Consider the following 23,838-nt stretch of genomic DNA (forward strand, 5'->3'; position numbering starts at 1 on the left):
AGTTGAGAGAAAATTGGTCATTTGAAAGCTCCACCTGTACACAGTTATGCTGTGTTCTCATGCTATCTGATCGACTCAAACACAACTAAATCAACGTTGCCCAGGCCAGGATATATTGTTCGTTAGAATCACCTAATGTTTTTGTTATTGGTGGCAGTTAATTTTCAAAGATTGATTTTATTCGATAAAACATAGCTCCATTATATTACATACCTTCCTCTAGGTTTAGTTGTTTTTATAATGCATTTTTTGATTAAGGAGAAGTTGCACTTTCAGATTACCTCTCATTTGTCAAAATGCAGCTACCATAACAAATGCCTTATAAGGACCATCTCATCATATACCACCACCGTACATACACAGGAAACAGTTTCATCAACAAATGGCATGTTATTGCAGAATGATTTATTCAAATAAATATGCAATGCATACATTTTGTTTTTCCATATTATTATTATTGCCCATAAATACTCAAACAGGGTTTGTCCATGGTAAGGATGCCAAGGTTTAAATGTTTGTCTGCTTCGTCAAACCAAAACTATATTACTAACTGGATCCACTGTTCTTAACACCGTTTTCTGTCTGGGGTGACAATAGTGAATCTCCAAGGTCGAATTTTCTGTGTTAACTCCCTTTTCTTTATAATGCTATATATTGTGAGTGTATATAGCTAAATAATTTAACTTTATTGTGCCAGCTCACACCTAATATGAATAATAATCATAGTTAATAATATAGAATATTGAACATATATTATTTACAATCTCAAAAATGTACTGTATGTGTCAGAGCTTAGGTTAAATTGTGAAAACATATCTTGAAATATATAAAACTTTAGGGTTTAGACAAATATTTAGCAGTTATAGAATAAAATTAATCTACTATGCTTTTTTTGTTGCCTAAACACAAATAAACAATGTAACTCGCTACTCTAAGTTCTTATGAAAATCAAACGGGAAACAGTCATGCAAGGTTATTACAGTCAATCATCCAAACATCTAATATGAAATGTAGTTTTGTACAAGATCAGTCAGATTGTTTAGAAATTAAAAGGATAGTTCACCTCCCAAATCAAAGTTTGTGAAAGACATATTCATAACTCCACAGAAGAACCTTATTCCACCCTATCTATCGTGTAGATCACGCACAATATACGTTGTATTGAGTTAGGGGAAATCAAAAAGCTACAAAATCCATATCAGGTGAAAACATTTAAAGCATTTAGAAAAACAAATGTCACGGACAATAAACTCTGCTCAGCTGTAATATTTTTATAAGACCATTACTTAGCTATGAAAAAGTCTCACAAACTCTGAGGATTTGGGGGTAAGCTATTCCTTTAAGTGCTTAGCAAGAAACAAGCATACGGATCCACAAAGATTCTTAATTCTGAATTACATTTAGATTAATAGAAAAAGGGGACACTAACATTAGTTCTCACATAATGTATGTCAAAAGTACACAGCATTACAATCTCTTGATGTATTTTCAAGGTTTCTCACGATGGCTTATCACCTTCTTTCTTCAGACGACTGTGGAGGCAAATGAATAACAACATCAGTGCAGGTCGTTCATCAGTAATCAACATCCAACCTTGTCCAAAAAAAAAAAAAAAAATCAGGGTGTGTCAATAAATGTCTAAATGAATGTACTCGGGTGAGCGGCTGTCTCTTCGGGGCTCGTAATCACCTCACCTGTAGTAATCCTCCTGCCCGGGCAGAGCCCCACCGTGTTGTAGGTGGTGGTGTCCATGCAGCCACTGCTGCTCCATTGCCAGCCTTTGCAGCTCGGCGGACTGAGCATGCATGGCCTGGAGCTGGTGGGCTGCGGACATCTGGGGGATGGGACCCTGGAGCTCGCGGGGGTACCCCGCCCCTGCTACAGCAGCGTAGGCTGTTGGGGTTGGGATCAAAGGGCACAGAACCAACAGAGTGAGCCCAGTGATTAGACACGCGCATGCCGTCGGGATACACTGAACTGAACGTGTGCGTTTTGCCATGCAGCGGCTGGTGCTCTGGGTGACGGGTGGTGTCTCTCACCGAACAGCGGGTGCCGCATCATGTCGTGGTCGTGGGGCAGGTCGTTGAGCAGAGGGTTGGGTATGGGGCCCCCGGGGAAGGGGAAGCGGGCCATTCGGGGCCCCGGAGCCAGGGGGTCCAGGGGGTGGGGGCCATTACCTGGGTAACAGTAACACACATCATCTAATGAGGCAGGGGAACAAACGACAGATCAATTAACACAGAAACATACACAACAGTTAACATGGGCCAAACAGTGTACAGTACGTACAAACCGATGACTACACTGGTAGGCGGACAGCAACGCAGTCAATAAGAACATACTGCACACATAACACGTACAGCATATTCAAATACATGTATAGCTTGTGGCAGAGCTTGTTCGTTACAGCTGCCTTCAGACTAGCCTAGCTATGCAGTACACACGTCACGTCAAACGCACAGGGCTTATAAGTTGGATAGAAGTGTCCTTACCCTCACCTTGATTCAGTGGGTCCTGCTGGTGCAGGTGGAGGTGTGAGTGGATGTGGGAGTGCTGGTGGTGGTGTGGAGTGACGTTGAGCATCTGCAGCCTGGCCGCCGGGTCGTTAGCCACAGACGCCATCCTCTCGGCGTGGAGCCTCTCGGCGGTCAGGCGCTCGGCGTAACTCAGCTCCGGGCGCATCTGGGGTCCGGCCAGCGCCATCGCTTGCCTTTCCCGCTCCAGGTGGTTCTGCATGGCCGGGTGGAAGTGGCCGAAGGGGTGGTGGGGCGGCCCGGCGATGTGGGGCAGGGCCAGGGCTCCGTGCCGCGCGAAGTGCTCCATGGGATTGGCCGACGGATGCATAGCGTCCATCTCCGGCGGCTTGACCTCGAAGCCGGGCTTCATCCTCTCACGGAGCTCCCTCTCCCGGAGGTTACGGAGCTCCCTCTCTCGGAGGCTGGGCTCGGCCGCGTACAGGCCAGGCATGTGGTAGGCCAGCAGGGGGTCCCCGGGGGACAGCGACACGAAGAAGGGGTGGTTGCGGTTGGTGGGCGACATGACGTGGGGTCGGGCGTACTCGCTGAGGGTGCGCAGCGCCGGCGTGTCGGGCCCGATGTAAGGGGGCACCGCGGCCACGCTGGCGGGGGGCTGCTCAAAGGAAGAGCGCATGTGGACCGGGCCGGACATCTGGACGTCACTCATACGGCTGTCGTGGGACGAGCTCGACGCTCTCTAGAAGAGGGAACAGGCCCGTTTAGATGGTTCACACTTCAGAACACACAATGTCAAGTTAAACATTTGAATGTAACTGATTGTGATTTGCTTTGCTATCATCTTCCTTTTTAGTTGTACTCTCTCTTGTAAAATGAGAACCCTGTTCTTAATGTGTTTTCTCTGAATAAATACATAAATACAAAACAGAGCCTCACAGGCATCCACAACACACAAACTGATAACACTGATGTACTAGTTCGTTTTTAATAATATCACTGATGAACACTGATGTACTAGTAGGTAATAATATGATTGTTGAACACTGATGTAGTAGTAGGTAATATTGTTGAACACTGATGTAGTAGTAGGTAATAATATCATTGTTGAACACTGATGTAATAGTAGGTAATAATATAATTGTTGAACACTGATGTACTAGTAGGTAATAATATCACTGTTGAACACTGATGTAGTAGTAGGTAATAATATCACTGTTGAACACTGATGTACTAGTAGGTAATAATATCACTGTTGAACACTGATGTAGTAGTAGGTAATAATATCACTGTTGAACACTGATGTACTAGTAGGTAATAATATCACTGTTGAACACTGATGTAGTAGTAGGTAATAATATCATTGTTGAACACTGATGTAGTAGTAGGTAATAATATCCTTGTTGAACACTGATGTAGTAGTAGGTAATAATATCATTGTTGAACACTGATGTAGTAGTAGGTAATATTACTGAACACTGATGTAGTAGTAGGTAATATTGTTAAACACTGATGTAATAGTAGGTAATATTGTTGAACACTGATGTAGTAGTAGGTAATATTACTGAACACTGATGTAGTAGTAGGTAATATTGTTAAACACTGATGTAATAGTAGGTAATATTGTTGAACACTGATGTAGTAGTAGGTAATATTGTTGAACACTGATGTAGTAATGGGTAATATTGTTGAACACTGATGTAGTAGTAGGTAATATTGTTGAACACTGATGTAGTAGTAGGTAATATTGTTGAACACTGATGTAGTAATGGGTAATATTGTTGAACACTGATGTAGTAGTAGTTGTTGAACACTGATCTACTTGAATTGAGGTAAACTAAATGAATTGAGGTAAAAGCACAACAGTGAATTACTCACAGCATTTTTCTCCTCCTGCCTCTCTCGTTCCCTTTCCCTCTCTCTCTCCCTGTCCTTCTCCCTCTCCCTTTCTCGGGCGCTGTGCTCAGCCTCCCTCTTGGACCTTTCTACAGCCTCCTCTCTTTTCTTGGCCAGCTTGGACGAGGCCAGGGGTGTAAAGAACAGGTCTGTTCTGGAGCAGGAGTTGTAGCCCCGTTCCCAGTGTTTGATAAACCTGAAATTGATAATGCCAACAAAACAACAGCAAATTTAGCACTCCATTCTGTCAGGGAGCATTCAACAACATGTTCACATTTAATTGAAGGAGGTCCATTCTCCAAGACTGTCTGGTGTGATGTCATGGTGTATATACCGTGCTGATTGGCTGGCATGGCTGGCAATATGGACAACAGACGGCTCTGGCGATGGACTCCTGGGTGGAGGGGGTGGGCTCTCAGGCTCCTCGCACTCATCCAATGGCTCCTCTTTAATCTGTACGTGTGTCCCTGCCATTCCAATGGGGTTTCCAGGCGTGGGGCGCAGGGGCAGGGAGGGGAAGGAGGGCTGGAGTCCAGGGACTGGACCCATGGTGGAGGGAGAGGAGGAAGAGGGGACAGAAGAGGGGGGCAGGGTAGAGTGTGGGTGGCCGCCTCTCCCCGGGAGGTTCTGCAGCTGAGTTAGTACAGGAGGCTGGGGCGGGAGGCCCTGCTGCACAGGCAGAGACTGGGGCATGAGCTGGAGGGGTGGGGGTGGGGCTCCAGGAGGGTGCTGGTTGGGCAGGGAGTTGAGGGGCTTCAGGGCCGGCGGAGGGGGCAGGTTGGACGGCATCTGTGGGAAAGGGGGAGCCAGGGAAGAAGGGTGGTGGGGTGGCTGTTTGTGCGACGGAGGAATGGGCGTGGTCGGAGGTGGTTTGATTTGAGGCCCAGGGGTGAGGGGCAGGGCCTGGGGGAAGGGGGGGTCCCTGGAGAAGTGGGGAGGGGGTCGAGGCGGGTGGGGGCCTTGGGCCGGAACACCGTGGTGGAGGAGGGGCTGGGTCGGAGCAAGAGACCCCGGGGAAGGAAGAGGGCCCTGGAATGCAGGAGACGGAAGATGAATGGCCTGTCCCAGAGGTGGAGGCAGGGGCGAAGAGCCACACAGAGGGTGAGGGGGGGGTGGTTGGGGTCGGCCGTGCTGGGGACCTGCCGGATAGCCAGCTGACTGACCGGCATGAGCCGAGGCAGCTGACGGACGGACGGGCTCTGGGGAGGGGGGTGCCTGGGCCGGGCCGGGCTCTGCGGAGGAACCCGGGCGGGGCAGGGACGGGGTGGGGGCCACAGGCTGTGGGGGAGCAACAGTCTGTGAGCTCGGTGCCTCAGCCAGGGCAGCAGCGGAGGCGCAGACGGCCTCGGCCACCGCCTGGCGGGCCCCCTGGTGCTGGGGGGCGGAGGAGTCCGAGTCGCTCTCGTTGCCCTCGTTGCCCCGGTGAGGGCTGGGGATGCTGGGGGAGGACGAGCGGTTGTCCTGGTCGATGTCTTTGGTGTCGCTGCTGCCGTCGTCCTGGGCACTGCGGCTGTCCGAGCAGCTCTCCTCTTCCACCTCACCCCCCTCGGCTTCGGCCTCCCCGTCACCCTCCGACCGGCAATCAGCCTGCTCCCCCTGGAAGGTGAAGGCGGAAAAACAGAAGTTACTGAGTGGAGGCTCTTACTGTGTCAATGTTACAGTAAAAGAGGCATTACCCTACGAATTGGCGTAAAGACGGATTTCACCAGTGTTGCTTCTTCGGCTGACAGTCCCCTTTTGGCTGTCATTGCTTCTCTGTTGTCTTACCCTGCGTGCACACTGGGGTTGCACGATATTGGAAATAACTGACATTGCGATATTTTGTTTTTCTGCGATATATATTGAGATATGAAAAAACAGAGGATGTCTTCAGAAAGAGCTTCATTCTTCCCCAGCCCCATCCTCTACAGCTAAGGATGGCAACTTGAGAAAAATAGTTGCGTGATGGCATTACATACCGCTTGTCAAGCAAACGGATCATGTTTTTAAAATCACTCTTTGGTAACTGTGTTTATTGGTACCATGTCTCCACGTGAAATTGTATTGAATCTGTGATATTTCTCTGACGTTTGGAACCTTTCTAGTATGGTGTTTTTGCTTTGGACGGCATTGAGATGCTTTGCACTGGTCATACGAAGATTTGTGGTGACGCCTAAAATGATCAAACAAATTGGTCGTGTTGCCTCATGTTGTGGCAACAATTGCAAGGCACTCTCGACCAAGCACCAGTTTCTGGTCAACATAATCCTGTTTGTAGCCGAAATATTTCCATATAATAGAAGCATGCATTTATTTTTGCAACCAAATTCTCAATTTTGGTCTTTTTTCCCTGTTCCTCGCTCATCATTTCGTCACGCGCAAGCAGAGCCTGCATGTCAACCACATGCAGCAACGAACTCCGTGTTTAAAATAATTATTATTATTATAATTAACTGTATATCCAATAGCCCATGAATCGACGAAAATTTCATTATATCAGACAGATGTAATGCTCGTTTTCCATATGAAAAATATATATATTGTAGACTGATATATGTTTACCTTACTAAATCGCACGTTCTGCTATGTGACTATTGCGGATGCGTACATCGCAATGTCGAGGCTGAAACGATATATAGTGCAGCTCTAACGCACACTGCCCACTCGCTAGCGCTACAAAGAGGCACGCTCCCATTCAATTCCAACAATAACCAGCGATTCACGGCAACAGTGGGCGGATTTAGGCTCGGAGATAAAATCACACAGCGGCAACGACAGTTGAGAAATAACTTCATGCTAATTTCCAGCGAGTGACGGAGTTCGGAGACTACCAATAGCAGGGTAGATGTTCTCTGCATCTTGAAGTCCCTTCTCTTTTCTACTCGCTAGCTTCAAACGTGCTCACTAGCTCAAAAAATGGACTAGAAAGTATTATTGCTGTGTCCAATTTCCCCATTATTTATGATGCGCCTCATACAGAGATATAGTTAAAAAAATGGTTGCATGGAAAAAGGTTTGATTTGGCACCCCATGCGGTTTGGAATGGCACCCCGGTTTGCGAGACAATTAGCGGGCAGTGTGCACGTAGGGTTAGTCTCTGTCTCACCTGCTGTGTCTTGGTCCTTTTAGTTGGTGTTCTCTCAGGCTCCTCTCGGTCCTGGGCTGCACTCTCCCTGGAACGTTTGGTACTCTTTGGTAGGGGCGCCTCTTCCTTTATCTTCTGTTTGATGAAGGAATTACAATTTACCTTTTCAATAGATTTATGCACTACACACTTAAGTTTCGGATAAAGATCAAGCCCTGGTCTGAATAGCAGATACAGAACTAGATTGTGTAATGATTGTGTGCTAGGAAATGAGGTGTAGATTTATTCAGAGATGTATCATAACGTGTCATCAACGTTGACCCCAATTAGTCGACTGGTCAATGGTTTGGTCGTTATTCCTTATGAAAACCTGTCAAGTTTTGGTTGATTATCTGACCAAATTTAGTGTCAAAACGTATACTTTTTTGTTTTAAAAAGGGGGCAAAGACTTTTCAATGGAATTGTACATCCCTAACTTAAAAATAATATGATTGTATTTTTGTATGTGTGTGTACCTTGCCAGGCTTCTTTATGGAGTCAGTCTTGTCTGAGCAGGAGGTTCTGGATGTGTTGGAGGTGGAGCTAGCTCCACTGGGGACGGGAGACGGATGGCTACTGGAGTGTTGGTCCTCACTGGTTGGAGAGCCTGTCAGCCTCTTGTGGCCACTTCTTAGTGACGACAACTAGAGTGAGATACAACATCCAGTGAGTAGTTAAACAGAGAAAGACTATAACACCAAATATATAAAATAATGATGAGGGTGGAAGTGGCTGAGTGACAGAGAGGGTGAGAAGGACAGAGTATGGGGTGGTGGTGACTGACTGTGTGAGAAGGACAGAGTACGGGTGGTACTGACTGGGTGAGAAGGACAGAGTACGGGGTGGTGGTGACTGAGAGGGTGAGAAGGACAGAGTATGGGGTGGTGGTGACTGACTGTGTGAGAAGGACAGAGTACGGGGTGGTGGTGACTGAGAGGGTGAGAAGGACAGAGTATGGGTGGTGGTGACTGAGAGGGTGGCAGTGAGGAAGCCTGTACCCAGATAGGAGGTTCCTTGACTCACCGGTGCTCTGCTACGACGTGTCCTCATGCCGTGCTTTCCGTTGCCCTCCTCTTCCTCTTTGACAGGTTTGAACATGAAGGGCGGGTCAGCTGGCTTGGGGCCGGGAGGCAGACGGCCATGTTTACTGTAGTAGGTACGGCAGTTGGTACACAGAAGGATGTTATCCCGGCCTCCATGCTGCCAGTCCTTAGAGGCTGAAATTAAAGCTACAATCCTTACTTGATTCATCCATTTCTGGAGGAAATGTTTTGTGTGTGTGTGTGTGTGTGTTTAGACAAAAGCATCAACTGAAATAATGTTTTATTTTGAGGTAGTATATAATGTCTTTATTGGATGGTTAGAATGTTGACATCAAGCTGAGACCCTGAAAACAGGGCGATTCAAGGCGTTTTCCTGTGTTATAATGTACTCACTGGTTGTGGCACAGTGTCCACAGGTGCCCTGCTCACTGTCCTCACTGTCCAGGTCATCCTCGCTGGGCGAACTCACATCCACTGCAGGTGACAGAAAGTATCAGATTACAGATAATACCTGCTGCTATTCCTTCAGATAAAAACTGTCCATGTTCACCTTCAATTGCTGGAGTAGTCAGCACCGCCATGTTTCTACTGAGACTTTATGTGATATCTGCAGACTAAAATCATTGATTTTCCTGGAGCAGTTATGAACTTTAGCACTTTGTACACAAAAACTAACTGAAAGTATTTTTTTAATGCCAAGATGGGTTGGTTTAATGCTACAATAATTGATTTCAACAGAAATAGAATTGCTCTTGGAAAATAATTAGCATAATATGACAATTTAGATGTTTCTACGGATTCTGAGACTTACTAGTAAAACTAGAGCCTGTTTCTACATACATTAAAGCCGAGCTCTGCCTCAAAACGCATGGAGGATTAGGCCCTGAACGGGACTGACTCTGAAAAACACTGGCACTCACTGGACTGGGACCTGGATGGGGTGTTCACAGTGGCAGCGGTGGCTCGAGTCTTGGCCTTGCGGGAGGATGGCTGCCTGCGGTGCTGCCGGTAGGGACGGGTGCCTGCCGCCTCGGGCGTCTTCTTCCAGTGGTAATAGAATGTGATCAACTCACCCTGCCAACGACCAAACACACGTGATTTAAAAAGATTCCAAGTCAATTCCCAATACTGTAGAGTGTTAGCAAATACACTGAATAAAAGGAACAGCAGACTTCACTGCAAACCGATTTGTTGATTGCATAATTATGTCTAATGGGATTATGTCTTGGCGGACATGGGAGAGAGTGAAATAGCCACGGGTATTACAACCGGCGCTTTCCTTTACCGTTTTCTTGTTGGGCAGCAGCTCTTTGCGAATCCTGAAGAAATTCTTCCCATACTGCCTTAAACCTTTGATGAACCGCTTCTGTGGATTGAGAATAGATTGTTGGGGAAACAAAACGACACAGTCAACATAGTGTTGTGCAATGTAGTACCATGTCCCCCATAAACCCCTGGAATAATCCACAAGCAGCATTCAAACCCTGGTCTCGTAACGATGCATGTGGCTCATAGAGAAGCAGGCACCATTCAGGGCCCCATAGAGAAGCAGGCACCATTCAGGGCTCAATAGAGAAGCAGGCACCACTAAGGGCCCCATAGAGAAGCAGGCACCATTCAGGGCCCCATAGAGAAGCAGGCACCATTCAGGGCTCAATAGAGAAGCAAGCACCATTCAGGGCCCCATAGAGAAGCAGGCACCACTTAGGGCCCCATAGAGAAGCAGGCACCATTCAGGGCTCAATAGAGAAGCAGGCACCACTTAGGGCCCCATAGAGAAGCAGGCACCATTCAGGGCCCCATAGAGAAGCAGGCACCATTCAGGGCTCAATAGAGAAGCAAGCACCATTCAGGGCCCCATAGAGAAGCAGGCACCACTTAGGGCCCCATAGAGAAGCAGGCACCATTCAGGGCCCCATAGAGAAGCAGGCACCATTCAGGGCCCCATAGAGAAGCAGGCACCATTCAGGGCCCCATAGAGAAGCAGGCACCACTCAGGGCCCCATAGAGTAATATTCTGTCTTGAAATTTGAGCACTTAAATATCAGTACAAGTCCGTTATAACAATTATCTAAACTCATAAATGTATACCACACTTCACAGTAGGGGTGGCATTAACCAGGTAATGAGCTGTACCTTGTTGTCGCTGGACATAGCACTTGGCACTCCGGGTTACAGTTAGTTTTGGATCTCATCAGACTAGAGAATCTCAAAGTCCTTCAGAATGCATGTTATTAACCTTTTACTCAGGCGTGGTTTCTGTCTAGACACTCTACTATAAAGGTCTGATTGATGGAGTGCTGCAGAGATGGTTGTCCTTCTGGCAAGTTAAACCATCCCTGCAGAAAAAATGTGAAGCTCTGTTAGAGGTCGCGGGGTTCTTTTTCACCTTCTTAACCAAGGCCCTTCCTTATTTAGTTTGGCCTGACAGGGATTTTTTAAAACCTTCCCCAGATCTATGCTTTTGGCACAATTTCCTTTTGGAGGTCTACAGAGAGTTTCTTGGATTTTATGGCATGGTTTTTGCTCTGATATGCACTATGAAGTGTGGGTCCTTATATACAGAGTTGTGTGCCTTACTAAATATTGTCCAATTGAATTTCCCACATATGGACTTCAATCAAGTTCAAGAAACAACTCAAGGAAGATCAAAGGACACAGGATGTATGAGAGCTCAATTTGGAGTGTCATGGCAAAGGATGTAAATACTACCTGTACATGAGATATTGACATAATTCATTTCCAATGAACTGAAACACATTTCTAAAAATGTATTTTCACTTCATAATTATTGGTCATTGCGTTTAGATTAAAAAAAATATATGTATATAAAATGTACATATACACTCAATAAAATATTAAGTCTGTAAAACAACAAAATGTGGAGAATGTAAAGAGGTCTGACTGCTTTCCCAAGGCTCTGTACCAGATCTGCAGTGGAGTGATTCTGACCCATTTTCTCTTTGTCTTTTCAGATTCAGATTGGTTGGATGACACTTGTGTACCGCAATCTTCAAACAGATTGAATTTGGACTTTTACTGGACATTTACTTTTTGTTCTTGAGACACTACAATGTTGCCTTGGACTTGAGATCATTGTACTCCTGAAAATGTGAATTTCCTCACAAACTCTAGTTTTTTAACATGCCCTGCCTCTGCAGATGAGCAGTATCCCCACAGCATGATGCTGCAACCAACATACTTTTACTCGTAAAAAATGTCTGTATTGAGGAATGTGCAGTATGAGTTTTGCGCCTCACATAGCCTTTTGAACTTTGTCCAAGATCTGACCACAAAATCTTTTCCCGCATCGCAGCTGGGTCTCTCTCATGCTTTCTGACAAACTCCACACATTCTTCCAGACTTTACTTTTTGACAAACTTTTGTAGAATGCTCTTTGGTATTCATTTTCCCGCAGAATCATAGCCTGATCAATAATATTTGTAATAATAATAATTTTTATCCATCAAATATGACAACCTTCCAATCTGTGCATTACTCTTAAGATAGCTAGGTGGTACCACTACACAACCCAGTAATAGGAAAAACGGTATATCATTTATGGAATAATTATGGAAACATTTGTTAAACTCTGTTAAACTCTTGGGTAAGCTAACAATAGCTGCCAGTGCTGACTTAGAGCCATCATATTTGGATTATACTGAAAACAACAATACAATTCTGTTATCAGTACCCAGACTTAGAAGGGATTTATGAAACAAATGATAAACATTTTAAATAGGGCCATGGAAACGAAACCAAACATTGATTGCTTTCAACAGGCTTCTGTCAAATGAAGAAAACCAATATATAATGTAATAATGTAAACTGGGAATTTGGGTGATCTGTCCCTTTAAGCAAAACAATCCATTCATCATCTCCCAGTGCCTTACCACATCATCCTCTGACCAACATTTCTCAATGAGTTTGGGCACAGGTTTCTTCACTAGGCGCTGGAGAGCTTTAGCTGCATCGTAGCGGCTTGCATGTAACTGTAAAGGGAGACAGAAGACTATAGATCTACTAAGAGTCCAAGATCTTAATCATAACATCAATCTAAAAAATCTAATTGTTTTTTTAAAGACATTAAATATATAAGAATAATGTGGAAAAACAAATGTAAAAAATAAATATTAAGTAAGTGAAAATTAAATACACAAATTACATATTATATATCATATTGCACTATTCCCAGTTAAATGCATCAAAGATTTCCTGCTCACCATGTTCAAAGCGTTCAGTGTGGTGCCATCTCGGGAGGCTGCCAAACACCCATCCTCAGTGGATCCTCCATCACACATCCCTGCAAATGCTGCCATGCTCCTTTAATCAGGAAGAAACAGGGAAGATAATGAAATGGAGGGTCGGCTGTGTGGTCAGAATGACACAAACATGATAAACAATTGTAAACTACGTTTGCGTACAGACTTGGTTGTAAATGACATTAGCTTTTACAATAATCACAATTGCAGGCTATCTAGAATAAAGCTGATGAGAAAAATATGCAACAAGCCTTTGGACGCATCTCAACGGACTTAAAAGAATCACTGACTTGGCCTGCCCAGGCTTTTCTGCCCACTCATTAAAAAAGGAAGGAAGCAATAATTGTTTTCGGGGTGTGGTTTGAAATGGGCTTGTTATGTTTTGAGTATCTTTTGGCTCTGCACTTGAGCAGCTTGGATTTCAAATGATACAATAAATTAGAGAACAAAACATAACTGGAAGAATCAGTAATAAATTCACTTCCAAAATCATTCGCAATACTTCATGAAGATTAACAAAAACTACTATAGATAAAATAATACAGAAATTACAAATTGTATGATCAACAAAAACATTTTATAATACACTAATACAATGTTAAGAGATAATATTCAGAATTCCCTATGCTAATCATTCTCAAAGGCAATGAACCTAAAAAAACACTTGATCAATGCCCCTCATATTATACAAACAGTGTCCTCCAGAATTATTGGCACCCTATGAAAATATGAACAAATAAATCTGTGAAATAATTGTATTGTTCTTCATCAGCTTGCCTCAAAATCATCATAAAAAATAAATGAGTGAAAAGTCTTATTAAGAAAAAGAATAATCACCAAGAAATAATTATCTTATTCAAAAACATGTGTGCCACTATTACTGGCAGCATTAGAAAATATTATGAACAAAATCAAATTTTTCCCACAGTTTACAGTTCAATCGTTTAAGCAGATGCTCTTATCCAGAGCAACTTACAGTAATGCATGAATATTAAAAAGAAAAGTGAAGCACACAACTCAGTAGGTTAAATAACAGTTCATATTTTTTTTTTACATATGATATAGCTGATTTACAATTATCACTTAATTAATCTTTACAAAGGGTGCCAATAATTCTGAAGGGTTCAGAATGTAACACAGCTTGTGTGCTCTGGACTTGATACAATGACACATACAAAGCCTTGTTAAGAACCCGGCTTCCATAAAATGGCAAATCAAGCATAACAACAACAATTTTGGAGGCATGGCTAGCAGGACTAATACATAAACATGTGCCATTCAAATGCATTATTAGTGATGCCCAAAAGTCAAAATTCTATGGGAATTTTACAGGTCTAGTTCATAATTCAGTATTCAAACACTGTATAAAGATATGCTATTGAGCACACTTGAGAGGTCCTAAAGTAGACCTGTGTGCTGTGGCACAGCACATTAAAGCCACTGCATTGGGACATCAACCGTACAACTAATTAGAACCAATTGTATTTGTTGACATTTATCATTAGGGATTAAGCAGCAAAGCTTTGAAAGATCACGTTCTCTCTACTCACAAGGAACAAATTTACATCAACAATCCGTGACAACAGATTTTCCAGTGTTTTGAAAAACCCAGTGCTGAGCCAATGCTGTTTAGCATACTCCACACGTTTACATTTGTCCCTGGCCATGTATGCCAGTAGTTGTCGTCGCAACTAAATGAGAATGCGTGAGCAGAAAAGCAGAAAGCCACATATCTACTGTAAAATACAGCAATGGAAATGTGATGTCACGGGCTACTTGGCTTCCACTGTTCCCGGGGGCCTTGTTAAAGTCAACCGCATTATTAACTGATCCCCGGCAATATTCTGGCCGAAAGACTTGTCGCCTCAGCCAGGAGCCTGAAACTTCCAATGTCCACAGGTCAATCTTATACCCAAAGCAAAATCCACATATAAATGGTTAACCACAAAATCGCTACTGCCATCTCAGCCTCCGGAATTTAATCACCCTGAAAATATGTGGTTGGATTAAAGAAGGCTGTCCATAACGGTACATGGACCAATCTCATGTATCTGGAAAGATTGTATATGGAGGAAGGCTCTAAGATCAATTCCAATGTGTTTTCCAATCTTGTGAAAGTTTATAGGAAAAGACACTGTGCCGCTATCCTTGCAAGTGGAGGGTGCATATAGTACTGAAAACACAGAAAAGTACTTGCCCATCATTTTGACACTTAATTGTCATTCCCTTGATAAGTACAAAAAAACTCTCAGATTCTGAAAATATTCTAGCTAATTACCTGTGCTGCTTTTTATAATTACATCTTTTACAAGGGTGCCAATAAATGCAATGTTGACTGCAATTTTTAATAAGCTGCAAAAAGAAATGTGTGAGCCTTTTTCAAGCACAATATCACTATGTGATACGACACACCACAGATAGCATTTGGATCAAATTACCATGAAATTTGACATTCAGGGCCACAGAGCAGTGGACTGGTTAAAGCCAAGGTTGTAAGGATAATCAAATAGTGTGAACATACAATAGGCTAACTATGCTAAAGCAATAAACAAAGGAAATATTGTTCTCCAGTGATTCATTGAGGCTACCTACAACACGCAGCAATTTAATTATGATAAACTTAGCTACAAACTTATAATGCAGAAAGGTTTGATTGTAATCAATAAGTATTATTCTCTGTGTGGTTTTTTAAGTTACATTTTAAAATAACAATAACAAGAAAATTAATTAGAGCTGAACGCACTAGTTTAGCACAGTGACTTACAACTCTTGTTTCATATGAAGTCAAACAGCAGATACCTCACACCCCATCTTCCATCTCTGAACTGAGTTGCGCTGGGGTTCACTCATTGCAGCTATTTCAATGAGCTAAAAAGCCAAAAGCCAGCCAAACAACTAGACTTTCCCACTGCCCTGAGGCACATGCATGGTCCTAAAGCCCTACCAGGTTTTACAACAAAATATTGTGGAAGGCTCCATTCCTTACTTAATTTCATTTTTTATTCACCTTTTTTATAACTTAACGTCTATTTATCAATAAAAGTCCCTTTTCAATTGAAACCAGAGGTTATTGTTTTAGTTATAATGAAACATTTTAATATATTTTGGTCTTTTAGTAGTAAATCTCTTATAGCCCCTTATGTTTCAACTCTGCCATTGCAGAGGTACCTTATAGAGGAACCCAATTCTCACCTCAAAGCACCGGGTGCAGGTAACAGAAAGATGATGGTTCTTTAGCTCCTCTTTCTCCTGACACAACTGAATAAAACATTTCTGTAGGATTTATTTTTCCTTGAGATTAATATTTGTGAAACATTTTCCCACCCATAATGATGGATACTCCATGATGGGTTTTTTAATACATTTAGAATTAAGTGAAAACAAGAAACCAGGCAAGCCTAGTTCAGGCGGACCACAAAATAAATTATTGCCCTCATGAGATTTGAACCCAAGTCACCCACGTGAAAGGTTGTGTCGCTAACCATTACACCACAGAGCTCTGTTTGAAGGATGTCAGTATTGCCTCTATCCTGAAGAAATCCTCTTTTGCCACTGGCCATTTTAACAGCTAATTGGCCATTCATGAATGATATTAATACACAGTTAAACTAACAAGTTTACCTCCACCACAAATAGCGCCTATGAACTGTTAGCTTTTGCCACTGGCCATTTGAACAGCTTATTAGCCAGTAATAGACTTACTGGTATCTACTAACTTCTTAGGAATAATCATAAGAATTCAGCAATTTCTAGCGAGACTGAAGATTAACTTTTCCATGCCAGAAACAGTCGCAATATAACCATATACAGTTTTAGTTAAGGCTCACTGTAACATAACTACTGTAGCCTATGTTGTAGCCAGCAAATGTGTTTGTCTATCCTGACCCAAAACGCATGCACAGATGCGTACTTCAAAAATCCACCAAAAACAGTCGCACTATAACCGTGAACTGTTTTATTTCAGGCTTACTGAAATAAAGGTTTTGTCTCTGCGGAAAAATGAATAATGCGTATTTAGGCTTCGCCTGCGAGGAGATACGAGGAGGGCCTATAGCGAGGAGGGCCTATAGTTCGCAGGTCTGCTTCTCTAACCACTACGCTTTTTAACAAGGGGTAGTCAGTCAGTCAGTCAGTCACTCACTCAGTAAGAGACATTCGCTCTTCTTAGCCGGCTCCGCTAACGCGGTCCGGCAAAAACAGTCATCTGGCTCCAAAAGACAGACCTGCACAAAACATTAAGTCATTATTTCTATAAATATGTATATACATAGTTACATAAAATATGTAGAACTGCAAAGTAGGCCAGATTAATAAGACTGCCATACAACTTTTTGCTAGAACTGCAATTACATGATCGTGTGTTCTTCCAAATTAAAACGCTTCTACAGATGTGATTTAATCAATGATATGGACTCAGATCATCCTACTTTTTTCCTCAGTGATTTATTTTAAGAACAACATAATTCCCATTACCTCACAAAATACAGCTGAGAAAAAGATTTTTGAAAACGTAAACGTGATAGTGGCCCCCAATGAGTTGCTTATTAACCCCTATTATACCAGGTATAGTGACATAAAACATAGTGCAATACATTCTCTTGCACCCCAGGAAACTAGAGAAAAGTAGGAGGGGAGTGCCCTCCACAATTATTGGCACCCCTAGTAAAGATGGGAAACAAAGGGATATAAAAAATTCACCTTTTGGTGAATTAGCTTAATGTCACGCAGAACATTCAACCTTTAATTGAAGTAAATTAATTCAGGGGGAAAAATATTTCTAACAAAACTGTAAATGTGCCTTCAAAGCATTTTAAAGAAGAAGAAAAAAGAAGCAACTTATAACACGTTGATTTTTTTTTTTTTTAAATGCACTGCTGTGTGCAGGCCTTCATCTGAATCCAATTCTGACCACATTTTTGCCTAAACAACAAAAGACAATACGTTAAAATCTTTAGGTGTGATTCAGTGTTGGATCTAATGCCTGCACACCCAGCAGCTCTCCAGCTAAGAGGGGCTGAAATCTGTTTTATACTGTAACCTAACATAGCAGTTATTGTAATTGGCACCTTGATCAAGAGCACAATGGTAAGAGATGGTAGAACTATGGGATCAGAGACCAGCAACCTTCTATTTAGATTTATATGGGCTACGAAGAGATGCTACAAGTTATTGTGATAATTTGAGGGGGAAAATTTAAGGGTGACACACACTGGTCAAGACAGCTCCTGCAATTATTTAATTTCAATTTGAACATTGCCCATAGTTTACAATAAAAATAAAGCATGTATTTAAAACCATGCACTGAATGCAATTAATCACAATATATTATTTTAATAATTTGACACCCCTACCTTTGCCAAAATATAAAAGGGCCAAAAAGGGGTGCAAATGATTAGAATATATAGGGAGGGTCCAAACTTCCATAAAGATCAGAAACTTGGTCTGGTTTGGTTAGAACCATATGAGTGTGTGGGGACACATACCTACAGATCACCTACAGTGGGGAGAACAAGTATTTGATACACTGCCGATTTTGCAGGTTTTCCTACTTACAAAGCATATAAAGATCTGTAATTATCATAGGTACACTTCAACTGTGAGAGACGGAATCTAAAACAAAAATCCAGAAAATCACATTGTATGATTTTTAAATAATTAATTTGCATTTTATTGTATGACATAAGTATTTGATCACCTACCAACCAGAAAGAATTCCGGCTCTCACAGACCTGTTCGTTTTTCTTTAAGAAGCCCTCCTGTTCTCCACTCATTACCTGTATTAACTGCACCTGTTTGAACTTGTTACCTGTATAAAAGACACCTGTCCACACACTCAATCAAACAGAATCCAACCTCTCCACAATGGCCAAGACCAGAGAGCTGTGTAAGGACATCAGGGATAAAATTGTAGACAAGGCAAGCAGCTTGGTGAGAAGGCAACAACTGCTGGGGCAATTATTAGAAAATTGAAGAAGTTCAAGATGACGGTCTATCTCCCTCGGTCTGGGGCTCCATGCAAGATCTCACCTCGTGGGGCATCAATGATCATGAGGAGGGTGAGGGATCAGCCCAGAACTACACGGCAGGACCTGGTCAATGACCTGAAGAGATATGGGACCACAGTCTCAAAGAAAACCATTAGTAACACACTACGCCGTCATGGATTAAAATCCTGCAGCACACGCAAGGTCCCCCTGATCAAGCCAGCGCATGTCCAGGCCCGTGGTCTTGTGGTCATGTGGTCTGATGAGACAAAAATTTAGCTTTTTGGTCTAAACTCCACTCGCCGTGTTTGGGGGAAGAAGAAGGATGAGTACAACCCCAAGAACACCATCCCAACTGTGAAGCATGGAGGTGGAAACATCATTCTTTGGGGATGCTTTTCTGCAAAGGGGACAGGACGACTGCACCGTATTGAGGGGAGGATGGATGGGGCCATGTATCGCAAGATCTTGGCCAACAACCTCCTTCCCTCAGTAAAAGCATTGAAGATGGGTCGTGGCTGGGTCTTCCAGCATGACAATGACCCGAAACACACAGCCAGGGCAACTAAGGAGTGGCTCATAAGAAGCATCTCAAGGTCCTGGAGGGGCCTAGCCAGTCTCCAGACCTGAATCCAATAGAAAATCTTTGGAGCGAGCTGAAAGTCTGTATTGCCCAGCGACAGCCCCGAAACCTGAAGGATCTGGAGAAGGTCTGTATGGAGGAGGCCAAAATCCCTGCTGCAGTGTGTGCAAACCTGGTCAAGAACAACAAGAAACGTATGATCTCTGTAATTGCAAACAAAGGTTTCTGTACCAAATATTAAGTTCTGCTTTTCTGATGTATCAAATACTTATGTCATGCAATAAAGAAAACACCAGTCTCAATGTCAGAAAAGAAGGCGACTCCAGGATGCTGGCCTTGCAGGCAGAGTTGCAAAGAAAAAGCTCAAAAATCTCAGACTGGCCAATAAAAAAATATTATTAAGGGCAAAAGAACTCAGACACTGGATAGAGGAAGATTGGAAAATAGTGGTATGGACAAACAAATCTAAGTTGGAGTTTTTCGGATCACAAAGAACAAGAGTGCTTGAAGCCATCTGTCAAGCATGGTGGAGGCAATGTGATGGTCTGGGGGTGCTTTGGTGGGGGTATAGTGGGAGATTTGTAAAGGGTAAAAGGGATCTTGAAGAAGGAAGGCTATCTCTCAAATTTGCAATGCCATGCCACAACCTGTGGACGGCGCTTGTTTGGAGCCAATTTCCTCCTACAACTATGCAAGAACAATTTAGGGAAGAAGCTAGTATTCTGTCTTTAATGGAGTGGCCAGCACAGTCTCCAGATCTCAACCCCTATTGAGCCGTTGTGGGAGCAGCTTGACCAATGTACTAAGATGTGCCCATCAAGCCAATCCAACTTGTGGGAGGTGCTTCAGGAAGCATGTTGTGAAATCTTTTCTGATTACCTCAACAAATTCACAACTAGAATCCCTAAGTTCTGCAAGGCTGTATTTGCTGCAAATGGAAGATTCTTTGACAAAAGCAAAGTTTGAAGGGCAAAATTATTATTTCAAATTAAAATTTATTATTTCTAACCTTGACAATGACTATATTACCTATTCATTTAGCTATATTTGAAATTCAAACTAATTTCATATATGTTTTCATGGAAAACAAGGACATTTGTAAGTGATCCCAAACCTTTGAATGGTAGTATATATTTCAAGTTTTGTCAGTGAGAATAATTTAGATATGCTGTGTGAAAATGCCTCAACTGGTTAGCTCAACTATCAACTAGGTTTACATTAACTGGTCCCCCAGATATTGACATTGTTCACATGCAATGTGCAGTACTTTAAAAGCCTGCCAGTTTTAAATACAATTTACTTTAGATGCGAGCACTCATATGTTTCCATTTTACTCTTTTGTACTGAATACAAATGAAGTAAGCAGAAATCTTTCCACTATTGATTGACTCAAAATGTGGATTATTAAAGTGTTTAATGTCATAAGTAGTCCAAAAATCCAGCATAGACAGAAATGTGGAGCAACAAGTTTTTCTTCACAAACTAATAGCTTTTCCAGCAGGGAAGCATTTAAACTTTGAATTTAGACACACACATGTAGCCCACTGCTGGCTAAAATATTCACAGCCTTCTAGTGATACAAAGAGCTGACATGCCAAGTAATCTGAGACCAGCTGCAAAAGTAGCATTCTATTATGTGACACTACATCAAGCCTTTTTTTTTGGCTTACACTAACTTTTTTCTAATATATTTTTGAACATAAACAAGAATTTTGCATACCTGCAAGAACATCTGCCATAATGTTTGTGACAAGTTAGACTTTGAAACCCCTCAAACATTAAATAATTAAATCAGTCTGCTGCTAAAACATGGTCCATCCGTATTAACATGCAGAAAGGTGAGGCAAACTGACTACAATTAATGTTTTACCAGAAGTAATATTTCGACCAAAGGCTTTGCAACCAAGTACTTACTCCAAGGTGTCTTATTTTGCAAATAATAATTGTCATCCTAACGGTGTATCTTTAAAAAAAAAAAAAATGTATGTAATGTAACACGGAATGTAACACTGCTATTGACCAACCATTTTGTCAACATTTCAATATGAGAAGATAATGTGAATTATTTAAGAAAGGTCCAAGGGTGTCTATACATTTGTCCACGCCTGTAAGCTGCTTTTAAACAGAGATGTTTTTTTGAGTTCAGCTCTTCATTAAATCTCTGAAGAAGTCCAATGCACCATTTAGAACACAAGCTATACAGTATAGAATGTGTAGCCGGGTCCCAAATTATTTTGTGCTGTGTAGCCAACTACCACCAGAGCAAGCTATAAAGCACAAACAGATCCGGGATCTGGCTAATATGAGCGCTGCTGAGTTGACACTAACCTGGCAGCTCTGAGGTACATGAGGAGGTCACAATCATTGACCCCTGGCATCCACACCAGCTCTTCATTCTCTGTCTGGTTTTGCACAACAAACGTAGGGCGTGGTTGAAGCTCGGGAAGCTTAGCCTGCACTCACACAAATAATACAGACAGACAAATACCATGTTAGTCTCAAGGTCTCAGACAGTTCATTACTGTGATGTGACATGTGCACCTAACCATGTATTTAAAAAACACAAGACTACGGACATGTGACGGGTATTAAAAGCGACCTTGTTAATCATGATGTACATGTAGCTTTAAGATCTTGCAACAATATTCCAATGGAAATGATCATGTGTGCCAGTACTGCTACGTGGCAAAGTCTCATATTGGCAATGCATTAGTCTGACTGACTATTAGAACATTACCTGATGACTTGATCCCACTCTGATCTCCCCTTGTGTGCTGTTCAGGCTCCTGGAAATAAAAATAATTTGGATATGAAAGTTACATATAACACTACATTACATTAACTGTCCATTGTCTTATACTTGCAACTGTTAATGTGAAAAGAAAAAAGAAAACAGATAATCATTGAAATGGTGAAACACTCACCATCATTAGAAGCAAATTGTTTTATTGAAGTCTCGTTGACACAATTGCATTATCAATTTGTTGTAGTATCAATCAATTGAAAGGTGTAATGGCCAAGAAGAAGAAAGCCAGGCTCTAGAAATAAAGGGGAATTGATCTGGCAATTTAAAGGCTGGTGTTAACCACAAGCCCCTACTGTTTAGCTTTTGAGAAGGACCTATTACCACACTGTTCATTCAGGGGCACTTTACTGGAGTTTGACCCTGTGCAATGTGTGCTATAAAACTTCCATTGTTTTCTGTAACATATGGACAATCTTAATATATTGTAATGTTTAAGACCATATTCAAACCATCTAATTGTCTATTGCTAAATTGATTCTTATCACACGCTAATGCATGCATTTGAAACCAAGATTATGCATATTCAACAAATTTAAGTGCAAACCCAAATAGGCTATATGAGCAGTGACAATATTTTAATCCATAATCCCAATATGTCATAATGTTACTGGGTTAGTCTTGCCTTTCAATTGGCCAGTATTTTCCTTGAATCCCGCCCATCCATCAGTGAGAGCCAATCTGAGTGCAGCTATTACGTTCCCTCCAAACATTACATAAACGAGACTCGTCCACAGGCCCTTGGCCAAGCATATCAATCACACATTGCTTTCGTTTTACAAAATATCAACAAGCATACAACGAAGCATGCAACTATCGAGATCGTAATAACGCATAATATAGATTCAACAGCAACAACAGCCTAACTCATATCGTCAAAAAGTATATTTACGTGGCCATACAGTCTCGCAAAATGGAGTATTGACATAACCTACATAGCGACTCTTTCCCGGGAGCCGAATAGTAAAATTTGTCAGAAACCACAACAAATCTGTGACAGCTTAATTGGCCCATATGACAGTAATACATTCATAATGCACCGCGCAATTAAATCAAAACCGATGTAGGCAAATAATGAAATATTTTATCTGTACGATAGATTGCTAGCTTTAGCTACATGGATCGAGCTAACTCCATCGCGACCATTGCAATTCCAAGTGTGTCATAAAAATGTCAATGTATACACTAACAATCAAGATGATTGCTCCGAAAACAATATAAATATATAGAGTTAACTAGAATACCTTCTCGGACTGAACAGGTCGTCCATGTCGGAGGCTCTTTAGGTGTCGTTTTTATGTTGACACTGCCAGCGTAGTGGTCGATACAAACTATGCTATTCCTCTATTTCATACAACTCAAAATGGAGGCTACGAGGAGACGATTTTTTCCCCTACCACTAAGCTGTGCAATGACCTCAGCCCCCACGATCAGCCTTCAAAGTTCTCCTCTCCGTAGCTATAACAGAGCATGTGCTTTGGTCGCTACGGTTAATAGGATCAGCCGCTGTAGTGTCTACAGAGCCAAGCCCAGTGTGTAGCAACCATATAAATACATTTACAAAAATAAACAGTTAACGCCTGCAAATATATTTAATTGTAGATACGCGTACAAAACCACTGGAGCAACACAAACAGAAAACATACAAGCGCATTGCTCATCAGTTATTCAGAATCTGGAAAATTAGTGTATA

At 42.2% G+C, this 23,838-nt stretch overlaps 1 protein-coding gene across 6 annotated transcripts; it reads right to left on the reverse strand.

Annotated features, from left to right (window-relative positions):
• Positions 1-388: 388 nt before the first annotated feature.
• Positions 389-23,582, reverse strand: rereb (arginine-glutamic acid dipeptide (RE) repeats b). 6 transcript variants are annotated; one of them, XM_029113908.2, is made up of 17 exons: positions 23,390-23,582; positions 22,080-22,128; positions 21,671-21,795; positions 12,737-12,836; positions 12,407-12,505; positions 9,799-9,879; positions 9,434-9,587; positions 8,907-8,987; positions 8,494-8,699; positions 7,947-8,114; positions 7,453-7,563; positions 4,702-5,963; positions 4,350-4,563; positions 2,493-3,213; positions 2,040-2,201; positions 1,695-1,893; positions 389-1,532 (listed from the first exon to the last, which is right to left on the reverse strand). In XM_029113908.2, the coding sequence occupies exons 1-17, from the start codon at positions 23,413-23,415 to the stop codon at positions 1,499-1,501; spliced, it is 3,792 nt and encodes a 1,263-aa protein (XP_028969741.2). In that variant the 5' UTR covers positions 23,416-23,582; the 3' UTR covers positions 389-1,498. The 6 variants fall into 6 exon arrangements, with proteins under 6 accessions (XP_028969741.2, XP_028969743.2, XP_028969745.2 ...); XM_029113910.2 differs by having other exon boundaries at positions 7,453-7,566; positions 8,494-8,687; positions 23,390-23,581; XM_029113912.2 differs by having other exon boundaries at positions 2,040-2,177; positions 2,499-3,213; positions 7,453-7,566; positions 23,390-23,581.
• Positions 23,583-23,838: the final 256 nt, after the last annotated feature.

This window comes from Esox lucius, chromosome 17 (genome assembly GCF_011004845.1).
Source record: "Esox lucius isolate fEsoLuc1 chromosome 17, fEsoLuc1.pri, whole genome shotgun sequence".
Taxonomy (NCBI): Eukaryota; Metazoa; Chordata; class Actinopteri; order Esociformes; family Esocidae; genus Esox; species Esox lucius.